The 14,379-nt window shown below is 45.5% G+C and overlaps 1 protein-coding gene across 2 annotated transcripts in view; it reads right to left on the bottom strand.

Moving 5' to 3' along the window:
- ROCK1 (Rho associated coiled-coil containing protein kinase 1) overlaps positions 1 to 14,379 on the bottom strand; it is a 523,306-nt gene that overhangs the window by 18,516 nt on the left and 490,411 nt on the right. For both annotated transcript variants that reach the window (XM_030212894.1, XM_030212901.1), the window contains one exon: positions 1,045 to 1,306. In XM_030212894.1, coding sequence (XP_030068754.1) covers positions 1,045 to 1,306 — 262 coding nt within the window. The remainder of the gene's footprint in view (positions 1 to 1,044; positions 1,307 to 14,379) is intronic.

Raw genomic sequence — 14,379 nt, 5'->3', positions numbered from 1 at the left:
TCATCACAACAGAGTAGTCCTCTGCATGCACCCTAAGTTCCTGCCGAAGGTGGTGTCTGAGTTCCATCTGAACCAGTCGATTGACTTGCCAACATTTTTCCCCGTCCTCATGCCCACCTTGGCGAAAGCAGCTTGCACAACTTGGACTGCAAGAGAGCATTGACCTTTTACGTGGAGCAGACGAAGCCCTTCAGACAGTCCGCCCAGTTGTTTATTGCTTTTGATCCCAACAGGAGGGGAGTCGCCATCAGAAAATGCACAATCTCCAATTGGCTAGCAGATTGCATTTCCTTCACTTATGCCCAAGCTGGGTGACTCTGGAGGGCCATGTCACAGCTCATAATGTCAGAGACATGGCTGTGTCGGTGGCTCACTTAAAGTCAGCCTCCATTGAAGAGATTTGCAAGGCTGCAACGTGGTCTTCAGTCCACACATTCACATCACACTACTGCCTTCAGCAGGATACCTAACGCGACAGTCGGTTTGGGCAGTTGGTGCTGCAGAATCTGTTTGGGATTTAGAATCCAACTCCACCCACCTAGGCCCATTTTATTCTGTTCCAGGTTAATCTACGTTATGTTCTCGCCGTTGCGAGGCCCAGTTCACCAATGTTTATTGTTTTGGGTGAGCCTGGATGCTAGGGATACCCCAGTTGTGTGGATAATACACCCTGCTTGTCCTTGGAGAAAGCGAAGTTACTTAACTGTAGCAGGTATTCTCAGAGGACAGCAGGCTGATTATTCTCACAATCCCACCCTCCTCCCCTTTGAGTTGTTATTTGTTTATGCTTTAGATTTAACTGAGGCTCTGGCAAAGTTTTTTTCTATTTGCTATAGCAAATGCCAGTTCCCAGGCCGACGTGGACCCACTTGTGAGAATAATCAGCCTGCTGTCCCCTTAGAGAATACCTGCTACAGGTAAGTATCTTCGATTTCCCAATTTCAAGAAATGGCCTGTTTGCATTTCTCAAGTTCCATATCACAGTGCAAAGTCAATCAAATGATTTATGTTAAAAACAAGAACATTCTAGGTATGCGAATTTACCTTTGCATGGAGTAATTAAGTCCTCTTTTTTATCCAAATGATCTTTATGGCACTTGACATGACACTGTCGACATTCTACAGCAGGTGGTGGTTTAAAGACATGCCAAAGGGGTTTGGCACATGCCTCACAGTTGGCTGGAAAATGGTACAGTGTAGGAATGAACTCATGGCCTTTGTGATTTAGAAAATTAGTCTTCTCAACTGGTTGCACTGGTTCAAGTTCCACATCTTTCCTACATTCACCCTCATTGGCATAGAGAATCTGTCAAATGATAAAATAAAAAAATCTTTGAATTACAATATTTGATTCAGGCCTTGACAAATTTTTATTAAATCTAGGAGCCAGCAATCAACTCGTTTCAACTCGTTTCTCACTTCTCCTTTACCACTCCTCCAAAGCAGGGGGGGGAGGGGGGGGAGGGGGGGGAGGAGGAATCCCCTCCTAGACCAGCAGGTAGTTCTTTTATAAACTAATTTATTTTTTCAAATTTATGTCCCACTTTATTACCAAAGCAGGTTACAATAAAAATATCCATAATAATTATAACAGAAAAAGAAACAATACATTTCAATAACTATCATTCAAACAGGACACTTTCTCCAGGGTGAACCCGTCAGCATGAGTTCGAGATCATTCATCAAAAAAAAGCTTTCATAAAATAATTTATCTTCAAATATTTCTTAAATTTATTAAGACTTTAAATTTTCCTATACTGTCTCTTTGGGCAAAGAAACTTTAGTAAATCTGTTCCTTAAGATGCCTCTGCAAATCACTTGTATAAGCCAGCAGTTTCCCTTCCCAAATCAGCCTTGATAGGTGAAGCAAAGAGGCAATTGCTTCTGTTTCACATATGTTACAACTGTCAGGAATAGTGAGTCCTTGGACCAAAGCCGGAGCTTTGGCAAAAAAATCACCTGGGCTGGCACAGGCAGGAATCAGAACAGACTGGACTAAGATAAACTAACAGACTCAACACAGGCAGGACAAAGGTAACTAAACACAATGGACTAAACAAGGACCGGATCCAGACTAGGCAAGGAAAAGAAGGCAAAGGGGCCAGAACTGGAACCAAGACAGGACAAGGCAAAACTCGGAACTGGATTAAAACTGGGACTGGGACCCAGAAATGCAAGACAAGGCAACACACGAAAGTAGATTAAAACTGGGTCCAGAAAAGGGCAAGACAAGGACAAGGCAAGAACTGGATCCAGACAGCACTAGACAGAAAGACAAGGCAAAGCACAACTAGACAGGCAAGACAGGGCAGGAGCTAGGCAACAGAACAACAGACATAAGACAATACACAAGGCAGGAACAGGATTCTCAAACAGGCATGGCTGGAACAGCATTCAGGATTCTCAAACAGGCTTGGCTGGAACAGGATTCAGGATTCTCAAACAGGATTCAGGATTCTCAAATAGGCTTGGCTGGAACAGGATTCAGGATTCTCAAACAGGATTCAGGATTCTCAAACAGGCTTGGCTGGAACAGGATTCTGGAATGGGCTTGGTTTGGCTGGAACTGGATTCTGCAACGGACTTAGCTTGGCTGGAACTGGATTCTGCAACGGGCTCGGCTTGACTGGAACTGGATTCTGGAACGGGCTTGGCTGGAACTGGATTCTGGAACGGGATTAGCTTGTCTGGAACTGGATTCTGGAACAGGCTTGGCTAGAACTGGATTCTGGAATGGGCTTGGCTGGAACAGGATACTGAAAGGGACTTGGCTTAGCAGGGGACTGGGACAGAACTAGCTCAAACATAGAGCAGGAGCAGAACCTGGCTCAAACATACACAGGAACAGAACTTGGCAGAAACAGAGCTCAAGAGCCAGGAAGCAAATATGGCAGGCAAAGGATTAAGCAGACTAACGGAAGACAAACAAACAAAGAAGCAATGTGCTTACCAGCACCCACAGCTGGATAGCAGTGAAGTAATCAGGTATAATGCTGGCTTCTAAATGACTCAGAATAAACAGACACACAGGAAACAAAACAGGGAATACAGAAACAGAGCTTGGCTAAACACAGAGGATGGCTAAACACAGAGCTTAACTATAGCAGAGTCAAAAGCAGGGCTAGACTAAAAGCAGGAGCCAAGGGTAGAATCAAACAGATACAGACACCAAGGGCAGGGTGTAGCTCTACAGCCAGGCTTTCAGGAAACAAGATTCAAAAGCAAATTCACAGAAACAAAGGAAAGCATTGAAACACAGAGAAACGCAGCACAGACCCTTCAGGAACAAAATACTCAGGAAGAAAGTCAAGCATGGATATGATCTAAACAGGTAACATAAGATTAAGAGACCTCTTGCAAAGGCAACGTAGGCAAGCTCCCTGGGTCCTTATAAAGAAGTAGGCTGATGATGTCATAAGTAGGAAAAGAAGCAGCAGGGACACCAATGCGGAAAAGAAGCAGCAGGGACACCAAAGCGAGGCTGGCTAACAGGAAGAACAGGAAATGAAGCAGAAGCAGGGAGACCAAAGCGAGGCTTGGCTTACAGGAAGAAGAACAATAGGGAAAAAGGCAGACTGGAGAGGTCACAGAGCTAGATACAGAGAAACAGTAGGTCTGAACATAAGGGCACGACCACAACAGTGACATATTACCATAGCCTGGGTCCCACCAGTCTCTCTCTCTCAAGTACCCCCCCCCCCCCACCCAAGATTTTATCCAATTTATCTTCCTTTCATGTGCCCCCCTAGCCGTTATCCAGTCTCTCTCTGTGTACCCCCACCCTACATCTAGTTTCTCTATGTACACCCCCAACTTTTATTCAGCCTCTCTCTCTCTTTCATGTACCCCCAACCCTTTACTCAGTCTCCCTTATGTACCCCCTCCAATGCCTTCACACGGTCTCTCTCTCTCTCATATACCCCTTCCCTAGCTTTTATCCAATTTTTCTTTCTCAGAGCCTGCCACTTATTCCCCTCACCTGCAGAAAAAGACGGCATACTTCCTTGCTTTTCTGCAGTGACATGGCTCTTTGTAAGCTTGAGTCATGCTGTTTGGGAAGTTTGGGTTGGTCCCATAGTTTCAAGTCTCCTAAACTTCCTAAACAGCACAGCTCAAGTGTACAGAGAGCAGAGTTGCAGCAGGGAAGCAGGAAATATGCCACAAACAAAAAGCATCATTAGAGCACAAAATAAATCCTGAATGCCAGAGTGATTTTTAAGCGCCATGGCAACAGGTAGGTGAATCGATTGTTTACTCTTTCCAAAATACTAGGACTAGGGGGCACGCAATGAAGCAAAGCTACAAAGTAGTAAATTTAAAACGAATCGGAGAAAATGTTTCTTCACTCAACAAGTAATTAAACTCTGGAATTTGTTGCCACAGAATGAGGTAAAAGCAGTTAGCTTAGCAGGATTTAAAAAAGGTCTGGATAATTTCCTAAAAGAAAAGCCCATAAACCATTATTAGGATGGACTTGGGAAAATTCACTGCTTATTCCTAGGATAAGCAGCATAAAATCTTACTATTCTGGGATCTTACCAGCTGTTAGAAACAGGATACTGGGCTCGATGGACCTTTGGTCTGTCCCAGTATGGCAAAGCTTATGTTCTTATATTGAAGCGGTGTACATTTAGATACAGTAGATTTCCTAGAAGGCTCACAATTACAAAAACAATGTAACTTTAACTGGGATTTGAACCAGAGTCCCTTGGTTTACAGTCCACTACACTAACCACTAGGCTGACCCTCTGCATGGACATCTGTGTGGCCAGAACCAGCTAAGGTGGAAGCTATAAAAAGTTAGAACACTCTCCAAACTAAAAAGCAAGTATTGGCCTTCCTTGGAACAGCAGGGTATTACAGGAAGTTTGTGCCTCACTACAGCACTATAGCCAAGCCCCTGACTGACTTGACCTAAAAAGAGACTGCCCCAAATTGTTACCTGGGGCCAGAATGTGAAGCAGCCTTCCGAAAATTAAAGACAGCATTAGATACCAATCCAGTAATAGCTGCACCTGATTACCAGCAAAGTTTGTGATACAGACTGAAGCCTCTGCACATGGCATTGGGGCTGTACTCAGTCAAGTGAATAGCAGAGGCCAAGAGCACCCCATTGTGTATCTAAGTCACAAGTTCCATGACAGAGAGGTAGCCTATGCCACTATTGAAAAAGAGTGTCTGGCCTTAGTGTGGGACCTCAAGAAGTTACAACCATATCTGTATGGGCAAGATTTTACTGTCATCACTACTACTACTTATCATTTCTATAGCGCTACTACACATACGCAGCGCTGTACACTTGAACATGAAGAGACAGTCCCTGCTCAACAGAGCTTACAATCTAATTAGGACAGACAAACAGGACAAATAAGAGATAAGGGAATATTAAAGTGAGGATGACAAAATAAGGGTTCCGAACAAGTGAATAAGGGTTAGGAGTTAAAAGCACCATCAAAAAGGTGGGCTTTTAGCTTAGATTTGAAGACGGCCAGAGATGGAGCTTGACGTTCCGGCTCAGGAAGTCTATTCCAGGCATATGGTGCAGCAACATAAAGGGAAAGGAGTCTGGAGTTAGCGGTGGAGGAGAAGGGTGCAGATAAGAGAGATTTACCCAGTGAACGGAGTTCCCGGGAACAAGTGTAGGGAAAGATGAGAGTGGAGAGGAACTGAAAAGCTGCAGAGTGAATGCACTTACGCAAACTATTGAAGACCCATCTTTTTGAGAAAACTTACGGAAAGAACCAAAACACATTAAGCCCACACCCTCGGTTCAATAATGCATCAATACAGCCACTCTGAATTCTCATCCCCTGTAATCTCACCACACTGATACCTCTACTCACAGAAAATGTATACCATATGCTTTCTTGTTGTTATGTACTGCCCCTTTTAGTTTCCCCCAATGTTTCACTGCTCTTTTCCATTGTTATATTCCTTAATGATACTGTAAGTTTGTCTCGCATAACTCCTCACAATGTAATCCAAAACCGAGTAGTAACAAATTGTATTTCTATCACTCACAACTTATTGTAAGCCACACTGAGCCCGCAAAAAGGTGGGAAAATGTGGGATACAAATGCAATAAAATAAATAAACTGTATGCGGAAACGGATAGGGAGCCAGTGAAGTGACTTGAGGAGAAGGCTAATATGAGCATAGCAACAATGGCGGAATATTAGTCGTGCAGCAGAATTTTGAACGGATTGAAGAGGAGAGAGATGGCTAAGTGGGAGACCTGTGAGAAGCAAGTTGCAATAGTCTAAGCGAGAGGTGATGAGAGTGTGGATGAGGGTTCTGGTAGTGTACTCAGAAAGGAAAGGGCGAATTTTGCTGATGTTGTAGAGAAAGAAACGACAGGTTTTAGCAGTCTGGTGAATATGTGCAGAGAAGGAGAGGGAGGAGTCAAGATGACCCCAAGGTTACGAGCTGATGAGACAGGAAGGATGAGAGTGTTATCCACAGAAATAGAGAATGGGGGAAGAGGAGAGGTTGGTTTAGGTGGAAAGATAAGAAGCTTAGTCTTGGTCATGTTTAGTTTCAGATGGTGGTGAGACATCCAGGCAGCAATGTCAGATAGGCAGGCTGATACTTTGGCCTGGATTCCTGCTGAGATTTCTGGTGTGGAGAGGTAGATCTGGGAGTCGTCAGCGTAAAGATGATACTGAAAACCATGGGATGAGATCAGAGTACCAAGGAAAGAAGTATAGATGGAGAAAAGAAGAGGTCCCAGGACAGATCCCTGAGGTACACCAACTGACAGTGGGATAGAAGAAGAGGAGGATCCACCAGAGTATACACTAAAAGTATGCTGGGAGAAATAAGAAGAAAACCAGGAAAGAACAGAACCCTGAAATCCAAATGAGGACAGTGTATCAAGGAGTAGGCTGTGATCAACAGTGTCAAAAGCAGCAGACAGATCGAGAAGGATGAGGATAGAATAGAGACCTTTGGATCTGGCCAGGAACAGGTCATTGGAGACTTTAGCAAGCGCTATTTCGGTTGAATGAAGGGGGCAAAAGCCAGACTGAAGTGGATCAAGAATAGCTTGAGATGAAAGAAAGTCAAGGCAATGACGGTGAACAGCACGTTCAAGTATCTTGGCTAGGAAAGGGAGGAGGGAGATGGGGCAATAGTTGGAAGGACAGGTAGGGTCCAATGACGGTTTTTAAGGAGTGATGTGACTACGGCATGTTTGAAGGCATCAGGAACAGTCGCAGTGGAAAGTGAAAGATTGAGGATATGACAGATAGAAGGGATGATAGTAGGAGAGATAGTGTTAAGCAGGTGGGTGGGACTAGGATCAGAGGAACAGGTAGTTAGTTTCGAGGAGGAAAGAGCTACTACTACTACTACTATTAAACATTTCTATAGCGCTACTAGACTTACGCAGCGCTGTACAAATTAACATGAAAAGACAGTCCCTGCTCAACAGAGCTTACAATCTAAAGAAGATGTATAGTTTCCTTTTCAGTGATTTCAGACAAGGAAGAAAAGGAGGCAGGGGTTGGAGGGTTGAGAGAATGGACTAAGGGAAGGAGAGGTGGAGGTGACCTGGTTGAGAATTCAAGTTTAATCTTGTGAACCTTATCATGAAAGTACTCAGCCAGAGTCTGGGGGGAAAGTGAAGGGGGAGTTGGAGGTGAAGGCACTTTGAGGAGAGAGTTCAGTGTGGCAAAGAGACGTCGCGAGTTTGAGCAAAGAGAATTTGTCAACTGGATGTAATAGTCCTGTTTGGCAAGTAAAAGAGCAGACTGTAAGGAGATCAGCAAGAATTTGAAATGTATGAAATCAGCATGGGCACGGGATTGCAGCCAAAGGCGTTCAGCAGAGCGGGCACAGGAACGTAGGTAGCGCATTCTAGAGGTCAGCCAAGACTGGGGTTTGGTATGTTTTACAGAATGGGGAATGGGAGGAGCGAGAGTATCCAGAACAGAGGAGATAATAGTATTATAGGAAAAGACGGCCTCATTGACAGACTTGGATAACATAGTGGTACAGAAGAGATCTGAAACACTGGAAGACAGAGTAGAAGGGCCAATAGCCTGAAGAATCCTAAATGTGTTGGTTAAGATTGGATGGGACTAGGGAGGAGGGTTTTTTTTAAATCATGTTTATTATTCATTCTATACGTGATACCTACAAATCAATAGATGGTACATTCTACATCCATATCATTCCAACAACTTTCTATTCCAACATTTTCCATATTTTCTCCCCTCCCCTCCTCCTACCCCTCTCCTCCCTCAGGTCTCAAGCATTCAATATTCTACTCCTAGCCACTGGTGTCGGAGTGTCCCAATAGGGGGACCAAGTTTTACAAAATAAGTCCCCTTTCTCCGAAGCAACTACTACTACTACTACTATTTAGCATTTCTATAGCGCTACAAGGCGTACGCAGCACTGCACAAACATAGAAGAAAGACAGTCCCTGCTCAAAGAGCTTACAATCTAATAAGCAAATCAATTAATGTGTACAGGACAGAGGAGAGGAGGGTAGGTGGAGGCGAGTGGTTACAAGTGGTTACGAGTCAAAAGCAATGTTAAAGAGGTGGGCTTTCAGTCTAGATTTAAAGGTGGCCAAGGATGGGGCAAGACGTAGGGGCTCAGGAAGTTTATTCCAGGCATAGGGTGCAGCGAGACAGAAGGCGTGAAGTCTGGAGTTGGCAGTAGTGGAGAACGGAACAGATAAGAAGGATTTATCCATGGAGCGGAGTGCACGGGAAGGGGTGTAGGGAAGGACGAGTGTGGAGAGATACTGGGGAGCAGCAGAGTGAGTACATTTATAGGTTAGTAGAAGAAGTTTGAACAGGATTCGAAAACGGATAGGGAGCCAGTGAAGCGACTTGAGGAGAGGGGTAGTATGAGTAAAGCGACCCTGGCGGAAGATGAGACGGGCAGCAGAGTTTTGAACCGATTGGAGAGGGGAGAGGTGACTAAGTGGGAGGCCAGCAAGAAGCAGATTGCAGTAGTCCAAACGAGAGGTGACAAGGGTGTGGATGAGGATTTTGGTAGAGTGCTCAGAAAGAAAGGGGCGGATTTTACGGATGTTGTAAAGAAAGAAACGACAGGTCTTGGCGATCTGCTGGATATGAGCAGAGAAGGAGAGAGAAGAGTCAAAGATGACCCCAAGGTTTCGAGCTGAGGAGACAGGGAGAATGAGAGAGCCATCAACAGAAATAGAAAACGGGGGGAGCGGGGAGGTGGGTTTGGGGGGAAAAATGAGAAGCTCAGTTTTGGTCATGTTTAATTTCAGGTGGCGTTGAGACATCCAGACAGCAATGTCAGACAAGCACGCTGAAACTTTGGTTTGGATGCAAGGTGAGATGTCAGGGGTAGAAAGGTAGATTTGGGAGTCATCAGCATAGAGATGGTAGGAAAAGCAAGGTCTGTTATACTTTTGCGTTCTAGGGAGCACATTTGGAGCATCAATGAGCGCCATCGACTGACCATGGGGTGTTCTTCTGTTAACCAAACTTGTAGGATTGCTTTCTTCCCCATCAAGCTTGCCCTCTGTAGGAACGCCTTTATTCCAGCCAGTGCTTGCCCTTGTATAGTGAATGTGTTAAAACGTTGTTTTGGGGAATGTTGCCACCTGATTTTCCACATTACTGATACATGCTCAGCCATGTTTCTCCAGAACCCATGTATTTTTGGGCATGTCCAAAATATATGTCCCAGGTGTGCATTCGTTCTTCCACATTTTGGGCAGGAATCTGTTTCTCTCAGAGTGGCCCTATCTGCTCTGTGTGGTGATATGTATAGGCGAAATATGAATTTATATTGGGTTTCCCACCAATTCACATTTTCAGTTAATTTGTAGATCCTCTTAATGCACGTTTCCAATTGTTCTTGGGTAACTTGTATTCCCAGTTCCGTGCTCCACTGCTGCGCCACTTTGATGTAACTGGCTGGTTTAATGTGTTCTCTCAAGTGTGCATGAAAGTATTTCTGTGGTACTCTGGCCTGTGCGTCCAACCCGAGCATGGTATTGAAACTTTCCCATGTGTCCAGTGTCAAAGTCTCTCGGCAATGATTGTACATAGTGCTGCAGCTGTAGGTATGCAAACGTATCTTGTCTTGGGTAATTTAAACTCTCTACAAAGTTTAGCAAATGATTTTATCTTGCCCTGCTCATTCACAACATGATACATATAACTCACCCCTTTCGTTACTCAGGTCTGAAATGTTCTTGAGGAACTTCTCACTGGAAACTCTGGATTTCCCCGAATGGGCAGCATAGGAGAGGCTGAACTATTAAGTGCAAAAAATTTACATAACCATCTCCAGGTTTGTCGCAGCGGTTTAAATATCGGGGTTACTGGACCCAACTTCTGCGCCTGTCCCCCCGGTGCCTGAAACCAGCTCGCAAAATGTTGCCCTTTGAACCATTGTGTTTCTGATAATGTAACCATAAAATACTCTGTGTTCCTAAACCAATCTGAGAGGTGGCGCATACCGCTCGCTATTGACAGTAGGCGCAAATTCAATACTCCCAATCCTCCCTTTTCCCAGGGCAACACTGCTTTGTTTATTGTCATGCGCGCCTGTTTCCCCTGCCATAGAAATTTATTTAATTTTGCATGCAGCCACCTCTCATCTTTGCTCCGCAAATACATGGGCATCATTTGGTATGTGTAAAACCAAGCTGGGAACAAAATCATGTTATATAATGCTACTCTTCCCATCAGTTATATGGGGAGTGCCTGCCATCTATCCAACGCTGTCCCCACTTTAGTTTTCAGGTTTTCCATATTTAGTGTGTATATGTTGGTTAAGTCAAGCGGGATTCTCACCCCCTGGTACATCACTGCTTCTTGCACCCACTGTAATGGGAAGGGTCCCTCCCATTCCGTCTTTATTCCCAACTCAGAGGGCAAGGCCACGGACTTCCGGGAATTCAATTTAAACCCTGAATGGAACCCAAATTTGTCTATTACTTCTAGTAGCCTCCTTAGAGAGGCCTGTGGCTGTGTCAGTGTCAAAAACAAATCGTCAGCAAAAACTAACACTTTCACAGTTTGGGTCAGGAGTGGAACCCCACTTATCTCCGGGTCCGCCTCGATCGTGCGTAGCAAAGGCTCTAAGTACAGGAGAAACAGCAGTGGGGAGAGGGGGCACCCCTGCCTGGTACCTATCTCCAGGGGCACGGATCTCATGCCATTTACTAACAGCCTAGCTGTGGGGGCCTCATACAGTGTTTTAATTGCGGCTAAAAACCAATCTGCCATGCCCACATACTCAAGCACCTGAAACAGAAAGTCCCACAGCACTTTATCAAATGCCTTTTTGGCGTCGAGGCTGTTACACAGCAATGGGCAATTGTTAACAGGACCTTACGCACATTAAGCACTGATTGTCGTCCTCTTACAAACCCTACCTGGTGTTGCCCTATCAGTGTCAACATGTAGGGGGCTAGTCGGTCCGCTAACACCCGGGCTAGAATTTTTAGATCTACATTCAGAAGTGAGATGGGTCTGTAAGATTCTACTCGGTCTTCCGGTTTCCCTGGCTTGGGGATTAACGTTATCCATGCCTCATTCTCTCCTGATGTGAAATTCCCTCTCTGCACCACTGCCTCATAATATTCAAGCAGCGGCGCCCCAAAATCGGCTGGTAAGAGTTTATAATACTCCGCCGTATACTACTTAACATTTCTAAAGCGCTGCCCGGGTTACGCAGCGCTATACAATACCCATCCGGACCCGGGGCTGAACCCAGTGGGAGTGACTTAAGTAACTGCTGTATCTCCTGCACTTGAAGTGGTCTGGACAGTCCCTCACAGGCTGCAGGCAACAATTTGGGTAATCCTGCATCTTCTATGTAATCTTGTACTGGGGTCCCCTCCTCGTCTCCCCTCTTGCATACATTTTAGTAAAATATGTATGGAATGCCTCTATGATTCCCTCGGGGGTCCTTACCCTAGGCCCTCCCGGGGGGACAACCGATGTGATCAATCCCCTCCGCTCCTCCCAAAGCGTCGAAAACGCATCCCCCTCGCTAACAATCTTTTTTGTGTCTGCTCATGAATTAAAGAGTTGAGTGCCACTGTAGTTGCCGTCATGGCTTCTCTGTGTTCTCTCGATGGGGTCTTTAGGTATTTAACTTTTGCCTGCTTCAGCTGCTTCTCCAATTTGATTATGCCCGCCGAGATTTTTTTTTCCTGGCACTCATATACGCTATAATGCCCCCTCTTAACACTGCCTTCGAGGCTTCCCAGAACACTATGGGTGACTCACAAGATTCTGCATTTGTGTCCACATATTGTTCCCATTGTTCTCTAATGTATTTCCCAAAGTGCTCACCCTTATACAAAAAAGATGGGAATCTCCATGAACCTCCCTGTTCCCCTAGTACCTCAAAGGTCAAGTCTACCCATATTAACGCGTGGTCAGATACCTCCAAGGGCCCTATTTCTGCAGTCACTACTCTACAAAATAATGCTTGGGCTATCAGTATATAGTCCAAACGTGACTATGTTTGGTGGGCCTTCGATTGGTGCATGTAGTCTTTCGTTAAAGGGTGTAGTAGTCTCCACGGGTCCACTAGTGTTAATGCCGTACACATGGAGTCTAATTCTCCTCCCCTCCTGCTCGTCTTCCCGTCCCTGAGCGATCTGCCTGCAAGTCCATAATGTTATTAAACTCTCCCGCCCATACCCATGGTGCGTCTGAATATTTTAGTTCCATTGCTATTAGGTCTTGGAAAAAAGAAGGCGTAGGTGAGTTAGGCCCGTAGACCGCAAATAAGTAGAAACTCTGTCCTTGCACATTCGTCTTAAGTAAGAGTACCCTTCCCCCTCTATCCTTATAAATCAGTTTTGTTTGGCATGGCAGACCTTTTCTAATCAAAATTGCTACCCCACTTCTCTTCACCCCTGATGAGGAATAATAGCATTCTCCCACCCACTGCTGCCTCAACTTCTCATGTTCAACATCGGTTAGTTTTGTCTCCTGGTTGCACTAATACCTTGGACTTCTTGATTGGGGATGTGATACCTGACACATTCCAAGATATTATTCGAGCTGTTAACTTATGTTATGAGTTTGCATTTTCCCTTATTCAAGTTTTTACTGTTTGTGTCTCCCGGGAGCCCAGCTCTTCTCCCCAGGAGTCCAGGACCTCTCCCCACCTCTTCTTGTCTCCCATGCTGCCTTAATATGCCTCCTCTCTTAGGCCACCCTTTCAGCATTCCCTGAGCCTCGTCCCCCCCCCTCCTCCACCTCCCTCTCCTTCCCCTATTCCGGTTATCCCCTCGCATTTCTCTCCCCTTTGTCTCTCCCTCCCTTACCCTCTTATCTTGCATCCAACACCCCCCATCTCTCTCTAAGAGGGTCGTCTGCTAGGAGTCTATCCACAAAGAGCTCTAGGAACCCTTCCCACCGCTCTTTCATCAACAGTTACATTTATACCATATACCTTGACAACTCCATTAAATCAAACAATAACAACTTAGCAACTTATAACTTCTAGTCATCTTTCCATGGTTACCACTGTCAGGCCGGCTCCAAGTTCTTTAACCACTTCTCCCCCTCCGCTCGTTCCACAAAGGCCCGCCAGTTGTTATTATGGAGCACTCTCAGCGTGGCCGGGTATTGTATGGAAAAGCGGATCTTCTTCTCCACCAATTTAGTGCAGACGGTTGAAAAAGCCTGCCTCTTCGCTGCCAATTCCGCTTAGTCTTGGAATATACGAATCAGCTTTCCTTCAAAACGGGCGTCTTCTCGCCTATTTTTATATAAGTTCAGCAGGTGGGCTTTTTGAGTAAACCCATGAAAATTTGCCACCACCACTCTCGGTTTCTCTGCATTGAGTCTTACGGGCCCCACTCTGTCCATGATAATTGCCCCATCCTTTGCCACTTTTGGAAAGCGCGCCACCAACCAGGTTTCCAAAGTTTCTGCCAGGGAAGCCTCTGAAATGGTTTCCCTGCGTGCCCTATTCTCCAAATCCTCGGTTTTACTGTGCTGGGCATTAGTCAGGGCCTCTAAATGCTCTATTTTTTCACTGTGGGCCTGCAGTAAATCTTCTGCACCGGACATTCTGCCTTCTAGCTCCCCAGTGCGCCGAAGGAGTTCCATTGTGCTTTGCACAATTCCTGTGATTTGCTCTGACAGCTGTTGCAGCCTTGGGTCCACCGCCTTTACCACTGCCTCCGTGAGCTCCATCGTGAACTCCACAGAGGTGGATCGGACTGGGGAGCTCGGCGCCATTTTGTTCTCCACTTGTTTACTGCGTTCTGCGCGGCGGTTTTACCAACATTTGCGGCATATTGCTAGTTAAATATCTGTCCATGTGTTTCCTCGCCCTCCGAACTGAATTTTGCTTCGCTGTTCATGCTTCTGTCAAGGTTTGCCTGCTTTTGGGTGAGTAGAGTTCCTG

This window comes from Microcaecilia unicolor, chromosome 1 (genome assembly GCF_901765095.1).
Source record: "Microcaecilia unicolor chromosome 1, aMicUni1.1, whole genome shotgun sequence".
Lineage (NCBI taxonomy): Eukaryota > Metazoa > Chordata > Amphibia > Gymnophiona > Siphonopidae > Microcaecilia > Microcaecilia unicolor.
This window is presented reverse-complemented; position numbering and strand designations above follow the sequence as displayed.